Source organism: Ahaetulla prasina, chromosome 6, assembly GCF_028640845.1.
Source record: "Ahaetulla prasina isolate Xishuangbanna chromosome 6, ASM2864084v1, whole genome shotgun sequence".
Taxonomy (NCBI): Eukaryota; Metazoa; Chordata; class Lepidosauria; order Squamata; family Colubridae; genus Ahaetulla; species Ahaetulla prasina.
This window is the reverse complement of record NC_080544.1, coordinates 59,385,384-59,406,725: the sequence shown is the minus strand read 5'-3', so window position 1 is coordinate 59,406,725 and position 21,342 is coordinate 59,385,384. Positions and strand designations below refer to the sequence as shown.

Here is a 21,342-nt window from a genome sequence, read left to right as displayed (position 1 = left end):
CCAGAAAGGCGCAACTGGCGTACCAGGCGAACCTGGTAGAACGCTCTCCTGGAGCGGCCGTCAAATGATCTTCTAGAGACAGCCGTTCATCCAGGAGGCGCCTAAGTTGCGGACCCTTTCCATCGGGGCCAATGACTCGCCACCGATGGTCAGCCGCGGTTAGCTGACTGTACCGGGATGCCGGCATCCACAGCCACTCTGTCTTGGAGGATTGAGCTTGAGCCTATTTCTCCCCATCCAGACCCGTCGGCCTCCAGGCACGGGACAGCACTTGATAACCGTTGGGGTGGTCCGGTGTAGAAAAGTACAGCTGGGTGTCATCCGCATACAGCTGGTACTTCACACGAAACCACTGATGATCTCACCCAGCGGCTTCATGTAGATGTTAAACAGAAGGGGCGAGAGGAACGACCCCTGCGGCACCCCACAAGTCAGGCGCCTCCGGGGCGTCCTCTGCCCCGTCAACACCGACTGCGACGGTCGGAGAGATAGGAGGAGAACCACCGATAAACGGTGCCTCCCACTCCCAATCCCTCCAACCGGCGCAGCAGGATACCATGGTCGATGGTATCGAAGGCCGCTGAGAGGTCTAATAGGACCAGGGTAGAGGAGCAACCCCTATCCCTGGCCCTCCAGAGATCATCCACCAACGCGACCAAAGCCGTCTCCGTACTGTAACCGGGCCGAAAACCGGACTGGAACGGGTCTAGATAGACAGTTTCATCCAGGTGCAAGGGAAATTGATATGCCACCATACTCTCTACAACCTTCGCCGCGAAGCGAAGGTTGGAGACCGGACGATAATTACCTAAAACAGCCGGGTCCAGGGATTGTATGGATTGTAAATGGAATCTGAGAAAGTACATGTTGTTATATCTTATGTATTGCTCATCGCTTGTTTTATCTGATTTTCTACTCCCCTCTCTTTTAATTAGCACAATAGGAACTATACAGTTAGCCAGTATGGACTAGTGGTTAAAGCACAAAGCTAGAAAACAGAAAACTGAATTCTACTCCCACCTATACATGAAAGCCAGCTAGGTGACCATGAATCAGTCACACTTCTCAGCCCAACTCACTTCACAGGGTTGTGGTGGCAAAAATAGGAGGAGGAAGGAGTGCTAGATACGTTTGCTGCCTTAAGTTATTTGTAAAAATAATAACCAGAACAACTAGACACAAGAACAATTTTTCCCCGAACGCCATCACTCTGTTAAACAAATAATTCCCTCAACACTGTCAAACTATTTACTAAGTCTACACTACTATTAATCTTCTCATCGTTCCCATCACCCATCTCCTTCCACTTATAACTGTATGACTGTATGACTGTAACTTTGTTGCTTGTATCCTTATGGTTTATATCAGGGGTCTCCAAACTTAGTAACTTTAAGGTTTGTGGACTTCAACTCCCAGAGTTAAAATCCACAAGCCTTAAAGTTACTAAGGTTGGAGACCCCTGATTTATATTGATATTGTTTCCTGATTGCTTATTTGTACCCTATGACTATCATTAAGTGTTGTACCTTATGATTCTTGATGAACGTATCTTTTCTTTTATGTACACTGAGAGCATATGCACCAAGACAAATTCCTTGTGTGTCCAATCACACTTGGCCAATAATAAAATCTATTCTATTCTATTCTATTCTATTCTATTCTATTCTATTCTATTCTATTCTATTCTATTCTATTCTATTCTATTCTATTAAGATGTGATACAAATAAAATTAAAAAAGAGAACTCCCCAAGTATTTGTATTAATACCAGTGCTCTTTAACTTGTTCACAAATGACTTAGCAGATCAGGTGACAAATAGTGAGATAGATTGTGAAAAGTTTATACTTAGATATGCTAAAAAGTTTTAACATTTTTCATACAGTTTATTTGTTTAAAAGATTATGTGTATTTTTATGAAGAAAAATATTTTCAAAAAACTCAACATTAATATAGTATTAAGCTTATGTGACTTCAAATCTTTACCCCATATCTTCAAAATTCTCTGAGTAGAGAGAAGAACATAAGATGAACCATCCTTTTAAAAATCTCACATATATACAACATCTATTAAATAGTACAGACAGAAAATTGCACAATACATGTTGATTGGTAACACTAGGACTGTCCAACTGCAAGCAATTTTTAAGATAAACCCAGCCTTAGGTACTGGTAGTATTCAGATGTATTTCCCAACTAATTACCTTCTAGGTATGTTAGGATTGTAATCCTCATAATTCCGTATCAGGACAATAGTGGGAATTAAAGTCCAATATTGTATGTATCACATCAATCCATTAATACTTCAGTAAATAAACCATACTCGTTAGATTTTTACCACATTTTAAACCAGAGTCTAATGGTTACCTAGGCACGATGATTTTATTTTCTGTAGCACACTAAGCCACAAACAGGCATAAATATTTCTTTCTATAAAGATTACACATATAATTCACATTTATTATATTATGTATGAATCACACCACTTGCATAGATGAAGATGATTGACAGGGAAAAAAGGCCTAATCCCAATGCTATCCATCTTGTTTCTGTTTTTTGCATAGTTTTACATTTTTAATGTGCACAGATTAAAAATTTTAATTGCTCTTCTATTCATCCTTTTACCCTCTATAAGTTTGCCCTATTGGGGAGATGTACATACTCGAATAATAACTTTATCACTTTGAATGTATGCTAATCAGCATACATTAAAATGAAATTTCATTGCATACAGTTCTCAAAGGGTCACCACCTCCAATATACCCTTTCTGTACTGTACTGTTTCTATACTGCAATTGACGACGATTCGCTAGGAGAAAAAACTCTTCATTTGCCTTAGGCTGGATTCATACCCTACTATCTTTTTAAACTAGGATTTGATAAAGGAAGCAGAGTTCTCCCGGATACACACATGGCAAGCTATGTCCCAAAGGTGCTTTTTTTCTAAAGGCTCTCCCCCCCCCGCCCCGAAATATATAAGTTTATATACTATATAATCTTTTTGTATGATGTTGTGACTAAATAAATAAATAAATAAATAAATAAATAAATAAATATAAAGTCCAGTTGCCTCTAGAAAAAAAGCACCTTTGGGGCAACCATGACCTGGATGACAGAGAATGCCCATAGACACGGGGCAAGCTAGCAATTCAATGACGGCTTGCCGCGCGACATCGTTCCCTCTGCCCACTCTGGGCAAGAAAGCGTCAGCAGGACCGGGATAGCTCAGGCAATAGAGAAGCCTGTTATTAGAACACAAAGCCTGCAATTATTGCAGGTTCGAGCCCGGCCCAACGTTGACTCAGCCTTCCACCCTTTATAAGGTAGGTAAAATGAGGACCCAGATTGTTGGGGGGGGCAATAAGTTGACTTTGTAAAAAATATACAAATAGAATGAGACTATTGCCTTATACATTGTAAGCCGCCCTGAGTCTTCGGAGAAGGGCGGGGTATAAATGTAAACAAAAAAAAAAAAAGCAATTGCAAGCTAAGCGACGCCAGAGGTCAGAAACGCGCCGGCGGAGAAGGGGGTGGGACACCGGGTGGAGGCGAAGGTGGGATTATGTCAGCCTCTTCTTTCACTACAGCGTGATTGGCGAAGACTGTGGCCTATCAGGACTGGAGTCGGGGTGAGTGGGGGGACGCTTTTCTCCTGCTGCTGCTCCTGCTACTGCTGGGCCCTGCCGGGGTCGCGAAAGGAGTTTGGAGCGACCTTTGATTTTCCTGCGGGGGTCGGGATCGTCCCCCGCGCCCCCTCTCCGAGCTAAGTTTCTTCCCTCCGTCCTTTACGGGTTTCCTCATGGAGACCGTCGCCTCCGTTGCTCCTGGCCCCGGAGCGGGACCGTTTCCCTCGCTTTTCCCCCCGGGGCTACACGGGATCTACGGCGAGTGCCGGCGACTGTACCCGGAGCAGCCCAACCCCCTGCAGGTCACGGCGATTCTCAAATACTGGTGAGTGAGACGGGGAGGAGAAGGAGCGGGTTCCGATCCGAAGGCTTGTTTCGTGGGGTGGCTTCGGGGAGCGATCGCGGCATTTTGGGAAAGAGGCCGCGGGGGCTCCTGAACGAGTTTGGGCCTGGGCGAGGGGACCGGTGGGCGACAAAGGGCGAGGGCTCTGGCTCCTTGAGCGCGGTTCCGCCGAGTTTGGAAAGGTGATAAATGTGTGTGTGTGTGTGCGCGTGTGTTGTGAAGGAGGATCTGTCGGAAAATTGGGAGTGGCTACGAGTGGTAGAAGGGACTTAAATTTTGGGACGACTTGTGGTACTTGGGTCGGAGAGGGTTGTTTTGGGGGAGAGAGGAGGAAAAGTTGTTGGAGCGGAGGATACCTTATTAGAGCATCATGCCCAAAACGTTGTGCCAGCGGTTTGGGAGTTGTAGTCCAAAAAGCTGAAATGACAGGGGATTCTGGCCTGTACTCAAATCTAAATCCTGGGTGGTTGAAACCCAGATTTTAAAAATGACTCCGAATTTGAAACAGTGATTTTACCACTTTATAAATTGTAATTATTTATGGGTTGATGTCCTGATGCATGTCTGTGTGTGGATAGGATAGGATAGAAAGTTTATTACTGTCATAGACCAGCAAAAGACAACAATCTATTTACAATAATATTTAAAGATAATAACAATAACAATAGTAAATAATAACATCCATAACAATAACATACATTGTATTGTACAGTTGTTTGATGGATAAGTGGGTAAGTATGTGTATAAATATCAATTCTCTAAAAATCGTTGGCGATATCTATGAAAAATTGGTCCAAGAAAACAATTAGTCCTGTAACTGAATTTTTCCTTTTAGTCATTGCAGCAGCACAGAATTTTGCTACTGCAAGGGTAGTATCTGGGTTTGTGTCCAGGAGGAGATAGACTACATAAAAATTGTCTGCCCTCCCTGGTAATCTCTCTAGCAAGGGGAAAATATACGGTGATCTAAAAGCACTGTATAACTCACAGTGATTTTACCGGTTTATAAATTGTAATTATTTATGGGTTGATGTCCTGATTCATGTCTGTGTGAAGAATAGGGGACTGTTCAGAGAAACAGTTTGAGCTTATTAAGGGTTTAAATTTTTTTGCTGAATCTTGCATGCAAGATAGATTGAAAGAGGAATTGTTCTTAAATTTTCCGGTACTTTGAATAAATATCAGAAACCATTGGAAGCCCGAAGACCTTTATTTTTAGTAAGGGGAATATTGATAAGATTCTGCAATTTTCGTAAATGAATGGATGCCTTTTGAGACTGTCCTTTATATTCATTATATCTTTATAAGAGTTGGCTTTTGCAATTATTGCTAGCAGTAAGTGAATGGATGGATCATTTTCCTTGTCTTTAACTATCTTCCACACTACTTCCATTTCTTTTCCTATCTTATCATATGCAGAGAGAAGCACACATATTTTTTCCTTTGGCTTAAATCATGTCTGAGTCTTAGTGTGTCCATCTAATGTTACATTTTAGCTCCAAAATGTATAGCTTTAAGAAAAAAACAAATATGTCATGTGATCCCAATCTTTGTGTTATTTTGCTGTCTTTCACCATTGAGTACACTTTCCCAAATGGATAATTTCTGATTTTGTGAAACTATGTTTTCAGGTTGGATTATTTGTTTTGCTGATGTAGTTAGGCAGCAGTTGTGTCTATACATGAAGCATCTCCTCCTTTCATTAGCAGTGGTTTCATTCTCAGTCATACCATTTTACCTTTTAAAATATATAATCAAAATGTTACTGCCTCTCCCAATAAAGTGCTCGAAGTGGCAGACTGCCTACCATTGCAAAACTATAGGAATGCTGTCTGGCTTGTCAATTCCCAATATAACCACAACTGCCATGGAAGAAATGGATGGAGAAAGAGAATTGAACTATTGTAATCATATTTTTGGATTGAAATAGTGCTATCAATAAATAGTGGGGAAAAGACTGAGGTTGAGAAAATTAGATGAGTTTGCTTGAACTTGTAAATGTTTTGAATTCAAATATTGTTGCTATTTAATACCAAGGTCATGAAGGGTTTAAAGGGACCTAGTCCAACCCCCTGCTTAGGCAGGAAATCCTACACCACTTCAAACAAATGATTATCCAATATCTTCTTAAAAACTTCCAGTGTTGGAGCATTTGCTGGTTATTTCCATAATAATATTCCAATAATATTATTTCTGCACAGATAGCTCTTCACTTATGACTGGTTGCTTAGTGATTGTTCAAAATCATGGTGGACCCTGAAAAAGGGACTTAAGACCCGGATTCAAAGTTCTGATGTCCCTTTCCCCCTGTAGGGGAAATTTTGAATTTTGGGTGTTCTACAACCAGCCCACATTTACAGCCATGGTTTGTTGCAATGTATGTTGTTTTCTCCAGAAACGTATTTCCCTCAGTTGCTGATTTAAAAAAATGCCCCATTGAGAACAATATGCCCACAATGTTTTCTTTATGACCACCACATTTGCTTAATGACTGTCACAAAAAAGGTTACAAAATTGGGCACAGTCACATGATGAACCAGCCTAAAAACTGTCAGAATTTAAGACCAAAATTGTGGGTTCAATTACCGTCATAAATTGAAGACAGTCTGTACCTGATCATATCGGAGAAAGGACCTGGTAATCTGCTTTACTTGTCTCGATCACTGAAGAAGTTTTAAGATTTTTATATTACTTAGTAGTATCAACTTAATCCTCTGTGTGTTGATTTACAGAGCCAAAGTGCTGTGATTGACCCAGATGGAGCTGCCTGTTGCTCCTTTCTCTGATTAGTCTTCCCAGTGATTGACAACTCTGTGAATTAGATACTTATTTAATTTGAATCTGGAATCAACCACAGTCTGTAATTTTAGACTTTGTTTCACTCAAAGGATGCCTCTGGGAAAGTATTGAGTAGATAGGTTTATTATATTTGAAAAACTGTTAGTTTGCAAATAGGCATCGACAAGATCTTAAGGACAGCATGTCTGGTTGGGTTGTATCAACTTTTTCAATTTTCCAAACAATAGGGGTGCTCAAAAGTTGTGACATACCTTGGGGATTGTAAAGATATTTTGGTTACTTTAATATAATTTAGATGTGCTTGGTAAATAACTGCATACATATCATAACTTTTTAACATTTTGTTTGTTTCATTTAGTAACTAGGATGAGCTAATTGAACACTGCATAATTGCAGCACTTTATTATTATTTTTTATAAATTTATGGGAACCAAAACCAGAATTAGGTAATTTTGATCATTTTCTTTATTTCCTATTTCCTCCAAGGGCTTTGGTTTGAAATTAGTTTACATTATATAAAAGATTCTATAAAACATTTTAAGCAAATGTTTAGTTTCTTGTAGTGTACTCTTAATTACTAGCAACAGAAAATGAAAGTTTCATTTATGCAAAATTCTTTATGCAAAATTTCATATCGTACACAACCAATCAACATATTGTACCAGTCAGTCAACAATAAAAAAATAACCAATCTATAAATGAAAAACGCTTTGAACCTGCATCATTTCACTTAAAAATATTTACCTTGTCCATGTCAGTTCAAATTAAAAGCCTGTTTAAAAAGCAATGTTTTCAGGGCTTACCAGAATGCTAAGATTAACAGCATACGGTTAAGATCTTATTTGTCCACTCTGAAAAATATTCTTAGAATACAAGTATGCATGACTTCATTTCATTCTGGAAGATTTCATTGCCTGAGATAATAAATATGAGCAATAGTAAGGTTTGTTGGTTCTGCAGTTTACAGTAGGCATTGATCTCTGGATATAGCTGTTCTGAGAAGGAAAGGAAGAGAGGAAAGGAAAGGAAAGGAAAGGAAAGGAAAGGAAAGGAAAGGAAAGGAAAGGAAAGGAAAGGAAAGGAAAGGAAGAAACCAAATTGGAATAAAGAAAATATGACTTAAACTTACATTTCTTTGAAAATAAGAATACTCATATTGATTATAAAATTGAATGCAGTGGTATGATTAGTTTGTGCAAATTGGCACAAAGTGATGTATTTTGATTCCTACAAATGATATGGAAACTAAATAATGCAAGCAACTTTTTTATGGTAAGAGTTGGGAAATATCTGTTTCTCAGGCATAAGCCTATTTAAAACCACTCTGTTCTTCTCTTGAGAATGATATTTTGCTTTCCTTTGACTTAATGTAAAATTACCTAAATTAGCTTCTCTGTTGGTAGTGGTATCTGTAGCTTGGGAAGAGCGCTTTTCTAAACCTGCAGAAATAGTAAGACTGATATCTGGTGGTCCAACTGTTGAAAACTTTATTTAGATATGACTGAAAAATGTTTCACTTCTACAAAAGTTTCACTTCACTGCTAGCTTCAGCTGGGAGAAGCTAGCATTCAGAAGCTAAGCACACTGGAGTCTGATTATGAATTACTTTTGACTTTATAAAAAAAAAGAAAAAGAAAATTGCAGGACCATATCTATGAAATCTAGCCTGTCCCAAGAGAGACATTCTCTTTTATTTTTTTTAAAAACACTGCCTTCCAATTGTGATTTTTAAGATGTCTAAATGGAGATTTTATTCAATCTTAGCCTCTGATCTTACCTTTTCTATCTGAAAAAATGCTAGGGCTTTCTGTAAAGTGTTTGTTTCAACTTTGCTCTTAGGTTTTTTCCCATTCAAAAATGGAAACTAAGACTCTGAGCTTCTCCTGTGATTATCTCATTGTTTATTGTATTTCTCTTCTGACATCATCTTGTTAAAAACTAGGCTATGTTAACTCTAGTATGGAAATTGTTCTTGCAGTTTTTTTGTATAAAATATCCATCTTTTGGGACTTCATGCCATACATCTATGAAATGAACTGAGATCCACATTATTTCTAATTTTGAAAAAGAAAAGTTATTTACCAGTTTGGGGTAACAAATGGATGTATCACTAATTTTGATAAAGGTGGTGATTACTATTATATATTTCACAAAAACAAAATATGCTACTTGAGTTTTTTTCTTATTGGTTTACAATGATTAAAATGTTGGCTCTTTATCTTATTGGTTTGCAATGATTAAAACTAGTTGCTTGGCTAGTTTTATTAATATGATCTTAATAAATCACAAGTTTCCCTTAATAGCAGAAAGATAAGAATGGCATGTATTTCTGAATCTAAAAAGGTCTTACTGAATTTAATCATTAACTAGGTCCACACTTACATTGTGTTCTAAATTGTGCTCTAATTTGATTAGTTTTTCTTAGGCTTAGCATGGTGCATGCAACCAAGTAATTCTGATTTATCAGCAAACTATAAATAAATCATGGCTGATATAATATGTGAATCTAGCCAGTGCCTGAATCAACTTTAGATAAATATTCCAAAAGTCACATTATATTTTTGAATAAATGGTATAGTATTATGGGGAAAAATTAGACATATTTTTATTAACAATTTTAATGAAAAATTATGATTCTCTCCGATGAAAATATTCATTTTAATTATGTTCATTTGTTGTTTGCAATACACAAACATCTTTGCAGTCCTGTAATTTGTTCAATATTGAAACAGAAAAAAAATATGAAAGCCGAGCGATATAGAACTTTTAAGATCTATGACAACAGCTATGTAGTTATGATGACATCAGGCAAAGTTCTGACTTAGTTTCAAAAAGAAGCATTAGCTGTTTTCAGAAGGAAGTGGTGTAATAATGTGGAGTAGAGGTAAATCCATTTACTTAAAACTATTTCCCGAAACTGGAATAAAGCAATCTAATTTCTCTTTTTCTCTTTTTAAAATAGGTTAGGTGGACCGGATCCTCTGGACTATGTCAGTATGTACAGGAATTTGGGAAGTCCAAATCAAAATGTTCCTGAGCACTGGCATTATGTAAGCTTTGGACTAAGTGACTTGTATGGTGATAACAGAGTGCATGAGTAAGTCTAATTTCTGTGTATTATGATTTGTTGTTTTCTGAAGTCGTTGGAAATGCAGTAGAAGAAACATATATGCAAATAAATAGTATTTATTTTACATTCAGTTAAGAAATGGTTAGTTTTAAATTTCCGGAATCTCAGAAGATCATCAGTTTTCATATTTTTTCCTGTTTCTACTTGAAAAAAATGGGAAGTTTTGAACAAGAACAGCAAAGTTTTGTGAGTGTATGAGTGAGAAAGAAAATTATTGTGGCATTTGGCAATTTCATAGATAAAAGTATTTACTATAAAGAGGATAACTGCTGGTACAGCTTAATTTTTCATCAATTGTAGTATTGCTGAACCACTGAGACCAGTGGGAAGATTGAAAGTTGGAGGTATCAAGTTAAAATAGTTTCTTTATAGCACAATTGGGAAATTGGCCTTATTGGCTCACAGAATGACAACTGTTGTAACGGCCACCGCTAAATTATAATATGGATTATTTTAGTAACACTAAATTTCTAGGTAACATCAACTAAATTCGTGCCTGCCTTGGTGAAGTATGATAGTTTAGCTTTGAGAAAAGTTGACTGAGGGAAATCATGATACCGCTCTTCAAATAGCTAAAAGGGTGTCATTTAGAAGACCAGTATCTGTAGTGTCTCATTCTAGAGTGGAGGAAACAGAGTACTGGATTAAAATGACAACAAGGAAAATTCCAATTACATGTTAGAAAAGTCTTCCTGACAGAAAGAGCAGTTCCAAGGTGGCTCCAAAGAGCTAGAGCAGTGATGGCGAAAAGGGAGTGCGTGCGCGTCAACCTGCAAGAGGAGCTGCCCAGGGTGCATGTGCGCCCCCGAAAATGAACTTCCGGTTTCAGCTACTGAACTTCCAGTTTAGCCAACTGCTCCTCCAGGTTTCTGGCACACATGTGCACGCAACGATCAGTTGCTCGGCGCGCATGCTCATGTAGGAAAACAGAAGACCAACTCTTCTAGTTTCCGACACTGCCACATGCAAAAAGTCCAGCTGATTGTTGCGTGTGCATGTATGCCAGAATCCCAGAAGAGGAATGGGCAGTGCTGCGCATGCCATGCCACATGGGTCTGCGTGTCACTTCAGGCACGTGTGCCACAGGTTCACCATCATGGAGCTAGAGGGTGGTGAGTTCTCTTTCACTAGGTACATTCAAGAAGAGCCTAGATGGCCATTTGACTGAATGCTTTATTCTGTAACAGAGCTTTCCAATATAGCACAGCAGAAGACCATAGATCTCCTGATTCTTCATACCTTATCTTGTTTTGGCTGAAAACTGTCAAACATAGAGATAGCTTAGCTAGCTTAGCATCTTTATTCCAGATAAGGATGAAGCCCTACCCAGCATATGATTGCCCCCTGGTGTGTTGGCCAAAATTGGCTGAGTGCTATTTTTCAGTAATACATGGGCATGACTTTTCTGGGATGGTATTTTTATTGGAATGGATTCCTACCTTCCCTATTGTAGAGGAGTTTATGAAATGAAATGTGTTCCTGTTTCCATCTCAAAAATTGCATCCAAGAAATTCTGTTGATCCCTTTTGGACTGGCCCCAGTTTAGTAGAAGAAAATCTGAAATGTTTTGACTTCCATATTTTGGCAGAAATGAATTCTTTAACAGTTTCAGATGTTTTAACCATGGCAAAAAATGAAATTCATAACAAGCTTTTTGGGGCTGCACGAATCTGAGTAATGCAGAACAATATTCTTTCAGTTTGTATCTGAAAAAAACAACTAGTATGTATCAAAGATATGTGAATAAAGCATCCATAACATGCATGTCTTAGTCTGTATAGGAATCACCCCAAAGTAACTGTTTTATATGTAAAACGATTTGGGCATAAACTGATTTAAACAGCCTTCCTGTTACTATATCTTTCCAGTGGTTTTTGGAGACAAATTTCTTTGTCCAGGCTTTCCCTGCATGAATGTTAGATTAATGATTTCCAATTTATTTATTTTTCTTTTCATCACACTTTAAGGCATATATTTTATTTTGTATGCATTGTCTTAATAATTGTACTATAAAATGCTTTGAATTGAGATGCAATTGTACAGGAAGCAGTATTTTTAAAAATAATAAATAGAATACTCCTCAAAAATCCATAAAAACAGAAGGTTGGGAAGCACTAGTATAGGGTGCAAACACAGGTTTTAAAAATAGTTCTGTGCAATATAATTCAAACGGTTTGTTCTATTTTGTATCATTTTTAAAGTATGAACGATTGCTGTAATTTATTACTGTTATGAAATACTTTAGAAGGAAATTTTAATGTGAAATTAGGATTCATCATGAAGTTTAATTGTAATTGTTCATTGTATGTTTTCTTGTTTATTAAGTTAGAGTTAGAATTAGAATTAAAAGGAATGGGCTGGAAGGAACCTTGGAGATCTTCTAGTCCAGCCCCCTGCTCAAGCAGGACAACGTATATTATTTCAGATAAGTGACTGTCTAGACTCTTGTTAAAAACATTCAGTGATGGAGCACCTATGATTTTTGGAGGCAAGCTGTTCCACTGGTTAATTGTCCTCACTATTAGGAAGTTTCTCCTGGCTTCCAGTTTGCTTCTCTCTTTGGTTAGTTTCCAGCCATTGTTTCTTGTCCTGTCCTCTTGTGCTTTGGAGAATAATTTGACCCCCTCTTTTTTGTGGCAGCCACTCAAGTACTGGAATACTGCTATCATATTAATCCTGCAGCCATTCTTCATATGTTTTAGTCTCCAGGCCTTTGATAATTTTGTTACACTTCTCTGAACTTTTTCCAAAGTCTCAACATCTTTTTTTTAGTATGGTAGCCAAAATTGCTTGCAATATTCCAGGTGTGGTCCTACTAGAGTTTTATAAAGCAGTAGTAATACTTCATCTAAGTGTTAGATTAGAAAAAGTATTTATAGCAAGACAGCCTTTACTTATCATTTCTAACTGTTTAAATATAATTGCTGCATTTATGTATTTTATATTCTGTCACTATTACTGCCTGTTCATGGATAACATTTATTTATTTATTTATTTATTTAATCGTATTTATATACCGCCCTATCTCCCGAAGGACTCAGGGCGGTTCACAGGCACTTAAAAAACTCAAAACACATAAATACAATATAAAACAATTAAAAAACTTATTCTATAAGCCCGTTAATTAAAATGTAAGAATAAAAGCCAATTAAAACCCATAAATTTAAAATCTAGCTCAGTCCTGCACAATTAAATAAGTATGTTTTAAGCCCGCGGCGGAAGGTTCGAAGGTCCGGAAGCTGACGAAGTCCGGGGGGTAGTTCGTTCCAGAGGGTGGGAGCCCCCACAGAGAAGGCCCTTCCCCTGGGCGTCGCCAGACGACACTGCCTCGCTGACGGCACCCTGAGGAGTCCCTCTCTGTGAGAGCACATGGGTCGGTGAGAGGTATTCGGTAGCAGTAGGCGGTCCCGTAAATAACCCGGCCCAATGCCATGGAGCGCTTTAAAGGTGGTCACCAAAACCTTGAAGCGCACCCGAAGGCCACAGGTAGCCAGTGCAGTCTGCGCAGGATGGGTGTTATCACGGGAGCCACGAGGGCTCCATCTATCACCAGCGCAGCCGCATTCTGGACTAACTGTAGCCTCCGGATGCCCTTCAAGGGAGCCCCATGTAGAGAGCGTTGCAGTAATCCAGGCGAGACGTCACGAGTGCGTGAGTGACCGTGCATAGGGCATCCCGGTCCAGAAAGGGGCGCAACTGACGTACCAGGCGAACCTGGTAGAACGCTCTCCCGGAGACGGCCGTCAAATGATCTTCTAACGACAGCCGTTCATCCAGGAGGACGCCCAAGTTGCGAACCCTCTCCATCGGGGCCAATGACTCGCCACCGATGGTCAGCTGCGGATTTAGCTGACTGTACCGGGATGCCGGCATCCACAGCCACTCTGTCTTGGAGGATTGAGCTTGAGCCTGTTTCTCCCCATCCAGACCCGTGACGGCCTCCAGACACCGGGACAGCACTTCGATAGCTTCGTTGGGGTGGTCCGGTGTGGCACAGCTGGGTGTCATCCGCATACAGCTGGTACTTCACACCGAAACCACTGATGATCTCACCCAGCGGCTTCATGTAGATGTTAAACAGTAGGGGCGAGAGGATCGACCCCTGCGGCACCCCACAAGTGAGGCGCCTCGGGGCCGACCTCTGCCCCCCTGTCAACACCGACTGCGACCGGTCGGAGAGATAGGAGGAGAACCACCGATAAACGGTGCCTCCCACTCCCAATCCCTCCAACCCGCGCAGCAGGATACCATGGTCGATGGTATCGAAAGCCGCTGAGAGATCTAATAGGACCAGGGCAGAGGAACAACCCCTATCCCTGGCCCTCCAGAGATCATCCACCAACGCGACCAAAGCCGTCTCCGTGCTGTAACCGGGCCGGAAACCGGACTGGAACGGGTCTAGATAGACAGTTTCATCCAGGTGCAAGGGAAACTGATATGCCACCATACTCTCTACAACCTTCGCGCGGCGGGTTGGAGACCGGACGATAATTACCTAAAACAGCCGGGTCCAGGAAGGCTTCTTAAGGAGGGCCTCACCACCGCCTCTTTCAAGGCGGCCGGAAGACGCCCTCCACCAAAGAAGCAGTCGAATCGCCTGAGCCAGCCTCGTGTCACCTCCTGAGTGGCCAGCACCAGCCAGGAGGGGCACGGGTCCAGTAAACACGTGGTGGCATTCAGCCTACCCAACAACCTGTCCATGTCCTCGGGAGCCACAGGGTCAAACTCATCCCAAACAATATCGCCAAGACCACCCTCGAGCATCTCACCCGCATCACCGCAATCTTGGTCCAGACCATCCCGAAGCTGAACGATTTTATCGTATAGATAACCGTTAAACTCCTCAGCACGTCCCTGCAACGGGTCATCCCGCTCCCCCTGGTGTAGGAGGGAGCGAGTCACCCGAAACAGGGCGGCTGGGCGGTTATCTGCCGATGCAATGAGGGAGGAGGCGTAGTTACGCCTCGCTTCCCTCAATGCCACTAGGTAAGTCCTAGTATAGGACTTCACTAGTGTCCGGTCAGCTTCCGAACGGCTAGACCTCCAGGAACTCTCTAGGCGTCTTCTCCCTCTCAGCTCCACGGAGAACCAAGGAGCCGGTTGGGACCTGCGCCGGGTCAGAGGCCGCAAAGGCACGACACGGTCTAAGGCCCCCGCCGCGGCCCGTTCCCAGGCCGCAACAAGTTCCTCAGCCGAGCCGTGAGCCAGACCCTCAGGAAATGGCCCAAGCTCCGTCCGGAACCCATCCGGGTCCATCAGGCGCCTGGGGCCGACCTCTGCCCCTGTCAACACCGACTGCGACGGTCGGAGAGATAGGAGGAGAACCACCGATAAACGGTGCCTCCCACTCCCAATCCCCCCAACCGGCGCAGCAGGATACCATGGTCGATGGTATCGAAAGCCGCTGAGAGGTCTAGTAGGACCAGGGCAGAGGAACAACCCCTATCCCTGGCGCTCCAGGGATCATCCACCAACGCGACCAAAGCCGTCTCCGTGCTGTAACCGGGCGGAAACCGGACTGGAGCAGGTCTAGATAGACAGTTTCATCCAGGTGCAAGGAAACTGATATGCCACCATACTCTCTACAACCTTCGCGCGGCGGGTTGGAGACCGACGATAATTACCTAAAACAGCGGGTCAGGAAGGCTTCTTAAGGAGGGGCCTCACCACCGCCTCTTTCAAGGCGGCCGGGAAGACGCCCTCCACCAAAGAAGCAGTCGTAATCGCCTGGAGCCAGCCTCGTGTCACCTCCTGAGTGGCCAGCACCAGCCAGGAGGGACACGGGTCCAGTAAACACGTGGTGGCATTCAGCCTACCCAACAACCTGTCCATGTCCTCGGGAGCCACAGGGTCAAACTCATCCCAAACAATATCGCCAAGACCACCCTCGAGCATCTCACCCGCATCACCGCAATCTTGGTCCAGACCATCCCGAAGCTGAACGATTTTATCGTATAGATAACCGTTAAACTCCTCAGCACGTCCCTGCAACGGGTCATCCCGCTCCCCCTGGTGTAGGAGGGAGCGAGTCACCCGAAACAGGGCGGCTGGGCGGTTATCTGCCGATGCAATGAGGGAGGAGGCGTAGTTACGCCTCGCTTCCCTCAATGCCACTAGGTAAGTCCTAGTATAGGACTTCACTAGTGTCCGGTCAGCTTCGAGCGGCTGACCTCCAGGAACTCTCTAGGTGTCTTCTCCGCGCTTCATCCTCTCAGCTCCTCGGAGAACCAAGGAGCCGGTTGGGACCTGCGCCGGGTCAGAGGCCGCAAAGGCACGACACGGTCTAAGGCCCCCGCCGCGGCCCGTTCCCAGGCCGCAACAAGTTCCTCAGCCGAGCCGTGAGCCAGACCCTCAGGAAATGGCCCAAGCTCCGTCCGGAACCCATCCGGGTCCATCAGGCGCCTGGGGCGGAACCAGCGTGTCGGCTCCGTCTCCCTGCGGTGGTGAATGGCGGTCAGAAAGTCCAGGCGAAGAAGAGAGTGATCTGACCATGACAAAGGTTCAGTGACTATTTCCTTTAAGTCCAGATCTCTCAACCACTGACCAGAGAGAAAAATCAGGTCCAGAGTGCCACCCCCAATGTGAGTAGGGCCATCAACTACTTGGGTCAGGTCCAAGGCCGTCATGGAAGCCGTGAACTCCCGAGCTGCCGTCGATGACGAGCCGGAAGATGGCAAGTTAAAGTCCCCCATGACTAAAAGTCTGGGGGTCTCAACTGCCACCCCAGCCAGCACCTCCAGGAGCTCGGGCAGGGCAGCTGTCACGCAGCAAGGAGCCAGGTACGTGATCAGCAAACCCATCTGACACCTATGACCCCATCTCACAAAGAGGGATTCGCACCCGGCAATCTGAGGTACAGTGGTCTCCCTCGGCTCTAGACTCTCTCTAATCACAACCGCCACCCCCCCACCCCTACCCTGGGCCCTCGGCTGATGGAATGCACGGAAACCCGGCGGGCACATCTCAACAAGGGGCACGCCCCCTTCAGTGCCCAACCAGGTCTCCGTAATGCCCATAAGGTCCGCGGAACCCCCCGCGGAGCATACTAACATGTAGATGATACTGCATAAAATAACTTTTGGCATGATTCAGTTTATTAAGTCATAATTTATGTTAACAGTGATTTGTGGCATGGACACAGTGATTTGCTTCATGGGTAATATTAAGCCGTAAATCATTGTTGCAATGCAGTGGCACATTACACTAAGTGTGATGTATCTCCCAGACATCAATAGCCATAAAGCAGTTATCATATTTTTCAGAGTAAAAGACACACTGGAGTACAAGACGCACCTTAGTTTTTGGGAAGGAAAATAGGGAGGAAAAAATTCTGCCTACCAGATATCTGGTTAGAGTCCTTAGCCTGGTCAGCTTCAGCACATTAGTTCACTGGTTTTGAGCACGCGCATTGGGGCTGAAATACAGCTTCTAAAGCACAGCTGATCATTGGCACAGCAATGAGAACAGGCAAAGCGGGGAATATGCGTCACGTTTTCAGCCTCCAAACTTGTCACGTTTTCGGGCAGCAATTGGTGGCAATGTGCTTTGGCGATTCCTGCAGCCTAGAAGGGCTCTCAAACGGAGCATTTGGAGGCTGAAAATGTGACGTGTGGTGCCCAAAATGGCTAAGTCATTGTTGGGGCAATCTCTTAAGCAAGGAAGAGGACACATGGAGGCCAAAGGGTGGGGGCCGATAGCTGGGTGGGGTTACATTCAGAGTATAAGACACACCCAAATTTTCTGCCTCTTTTAGGGGAGGGAGAAAGTGCGTCTTATACTTCAAAAAATATGGTAATTTAAGGTGTTACAGATTTGGCTCTGCTTTTGTTGCAAGTGATGCATCCCAGACAGAACTATCTTGCTAGAATTATAGCAATAGCACTTAGATTTATATACCGCTTCATAGTGCTTTTACAGCCCTTTCTAAGCGGTTTACAGAGTCAGCATATTGGCCCCAACAATATGGGTCCTCATTTTATCCACCTTGGAAGATGGAAGGCTGAGTCAACCTTGAGCCGGTGAGATTTGAACTGCCGAACTGCACTAGCAGTCAGCTGAAGTAGCCTGCTGTGCTACTGTCGTGTCCCACTCCTCCGCTGACGGCTGGGTCAGGGAAATCCGAATCAGGTGTGCCTCTGCAGCTCTGCCAAAGTCCTAGCAAAGTCCTCAGGGCAGGCAGGAGACCAGAAAGTGACTTCAGCAAGATATGTTTAGACTTTGCCTGACTCAGAGAATGCCAGAAAGCAGATCCTTTATATAGGCCATGGGGTGTGGCTCCATGACTCAGCACTTATCCAGGCCTCCCCTGCCTTCCTTCTGTTGCCTCCGCCTATCAAGTCTTCTGACGCGAGGGTCACTCCAATCGGCAGCTGTTGGTAATTGACCTTCCTCAGGCTCACATGCTGTGGAGGAGGGGGAGGGGTCTAGTTGCTCCGTTTGCCTGGGCATGGAGCCAGAGCTGGGGGCTGGAGATACTTGCTCTTCTTCAGCCTGTCTGGGCATGGAGCCAGGGCTGGGGCCGGGAGGCATGCTAGGACATTCTTCAGCGTTCGGAAGCAGATAAGCAGACCCCGGCTGTGGTGGTGAGATCGGACGAGACACAACAGCTACACTCTAACCACTGTGCCACCTACATGTAACTGTGTGCATGTGATTGTTATTAATGTTGTATAGATAGCTCTCAATTTATAATCACAATTGGGACTGGAACTTCAATAGCAAAATGATTCAGTTGTTAAGTGAGTTACTGTAAATTTTACCACCTTTTTGCTGTGTAACTTTTGAACGGTCACTAAACAAACTGTTGTAAGTCGAGGAATACCTGTAACATATCTGTGTTATGTTTTAAAGCTGATGATTATTAACCTTGTTACGTGAAAGAATTCCTAAGTGATGTGTTCAAAAGTATTTGAGAAAAAAGAACATTATGACTAATTTGTCATAATATCAATTTGTCAATTTGGTTTCTGCTTTAAATTTTTTAATATTCAGTCAGTGTATTCATATACATATATATTCTATCTACCTATCTATAATTATATAATTAGTCTTGTTAAAAATAAAATATTTGGTTGACTGTATCAGAAGCAGGCTTGAAGCTTTTAAATATAGAGTGTAATATAATTATCATTTTAGCTGGCAGTGCCTATTTTACCCTTTGTTTTGCAATTCAGAATATATTATCCACAACTTTTTATTTCATTTTCTCTACATGGAGTTGCTGCAGTTCTGTTTCAAGGAGAAGGAAAGTGAAATGTAAATGTTTTCAATTCATACCCATTTGTTTTGGGGTAGTTTTGTATATCTTAAACCCTTGGCCACATATCTTACAAAACCTGAATCTTTTATGCACCCCACCAAGGCATTTCAGCACATTTCCTGTTCTTTGTTGGTGGTAGACCGCCCTGGAAGCCATGACCACCTTCGTTTTTTGTTTTGCTTAAGTCCGATGGAGTATGCTTGGCTTTAAAAGTCAATTGTTTGAGGTAGCTAATTTGAAAAACAGCCCACCTACAAAGAGGCTGACATGAACTACTTAAACTCGTACACAATTCCTGGATCTAAAATACACCGATATTATTAAAACACTTTTTTGTTGTTTATTCTAAAAGCATGGAGAGATACTTGCTTTATATTTTATAGCACAGTAGTTGAACTTAAAAGGACTGTTTTTAATAAGAGGAATGTAACTAAATTTAGCTCAGGGCAAAGCCAGTTTGCAGCATATCTGCATCTGCTGCTTTAAAGAATAATCTCCTTTCTAGCATAAAACAATTTTCCAATATAACGCACTGAGAGAGGAAAGAGCTAATTATTAAAATTATTAAAAACAGTAAAAATAGACAGATTCTCATTTATCTTTTTTCAGTATTACACATTGGCCCTCTGTTTCCTCCTGATTTTCTTCCTCTGAATTCTATCCTCTTTGCATCTTTTGCTATCCCAACATACTGTGAATACAGCAGTGCTGGGGGACTGATAATTAGGAATTCCACTTCTGCTTTTATCAAGTCCTTAACTGTTTCTGGGAGGTTTGACAGCTATATGTGACTTCTTTTTTTTTTTAATTTGAATTTATATCCCGCCCTTCTCCGAAGACTCAGGGCGGTTTACATTGTGTAAGGCAATAGTCTCATACTATTTGTATATTTATATACAAAGTCAACTTATTCTGCTTGCTAATACTGAACTCATCATCCCCCGTCCCCCCAACGTAGCCACTTTGGCATTGTTAAAGACAATTGTGCTCTCGTTCTACAGCGGTCCCTGAGTTAAGAACATGTTTTGTTCCCCAAGCCTGTCTTTAACCTAGATTTGTATTTAAGTCAGAGCAGACTTCTGTACCTATACTTCTGCATACTGCAATTCAATCTCTAGCAATCCTTTCCTAAGGCAGTGCAATTCTTGAGAAAAAGAATGTTCTCTACTCCTATTCTCAATATTCCATTTGGCTATAGTGGCAGATTCCATGAATTTGTCGAATTTTCAGAAATGTATGACTTGGGAAACTTGAATTTAAACTAGAGGGACAAGGGTGGCATTTGAAGTCAGTGTACACTATAAAGATTAACAAGTGTTGCTTAGAAATTGACAAACTACTTCTAAAACTAAAATCCTACGGCATCTCCGGACCCCTCCATAATTGGATAATTGCGTTTCTGTCAAACAGGCAACAGTTGGTCAAAATAGGGAGCTCCCTATCAAATCCTACACCTGTTAATAGTGGTGTTCCCCAAGGCAGTGTTCTAGGACCAACACTCTTCAGACTATACATAAATGACCTTTGTAATCATATTATAAGTAACTGCGTTCTCTTCGCTGATGATGTTAAACTATTTAACAATACCAACAATGGTATTGACTTTGTGTCGGAATGGTAAAAAAATTAACAACTCCACCAACAAATGCTCTGTCTTACACATTGACAAAAAGAATCAGAACACAAAATACAAGCTAAGTGGACATGACCTTGTAGATGACCCTCACTCTGTCAAGGACCTTGGAGTACTCATATCAAATGATCTAAGTGCCAAAGCCCACTGTAACAGCATAGCCAAAAAGGCATTAAGAGTTGTAAACCTAATCTTGCTATCTTCTTCCCCGGTAATATTACAGTACTAACCAGAGCATACAAAACATTTGCTAGACCAATTCTCGAATACAGTTCATCTGTCTGGAACCCACACTGCATATCAGACATTAATACAATTGAGCGCATCCAGAAATATTTCACAAGAAGAGTCCTCCACTCCCCTGCTCTCAACAAAATACCTTATGCCACCAGATTTGAAATTCTGGGTTTAGAAAATTTAGAACTACGCCGCCTTCGATATGACCTGAGCATAGCTCATAAAATCATCTGCTACAATGTCCTACCTGTCAATGACTACTTCAGCTTCAACCACAACAATACACGAGCACACAATAGATACAAACTTAACCACTCC

The 21,342-nt window shown here is 42.2% G+C and overlaps 1 protein-coding gene across 2 annotated transcripts in view; it reads left to right on the top strand.

The window, feature by feature from the left end:
- Positions 1-3,547: 3,547 nt before the first annotated feature.
- Positions 3,548-21,342, top strand: part of SUFU (SUFU negative regulator of hedgehog signaling) — a 71,156-nt gene continuing 53,361 nt past the window's right edge. Inside the window, exons 1-2 of one of the 2 annotated variants that reach the window (XM_058188030.1) lie at positions 3,548-3,948; positions 9,728-9,862. In XM_058188030.1, the coding sequence (XP_058044013.1) occupies positions 3,797-3,948; positions 9,728-9,862 (287 nt within the window). In that variant the 5' untranslated portion in view covers positions 3,548-3,796. The remainder of the gene's footprint in view (positions 3,949-9,727; positions 9,863-21,342) is intronic. The other variant, XM_058188029.1, reaches the window with a different exon arrangement.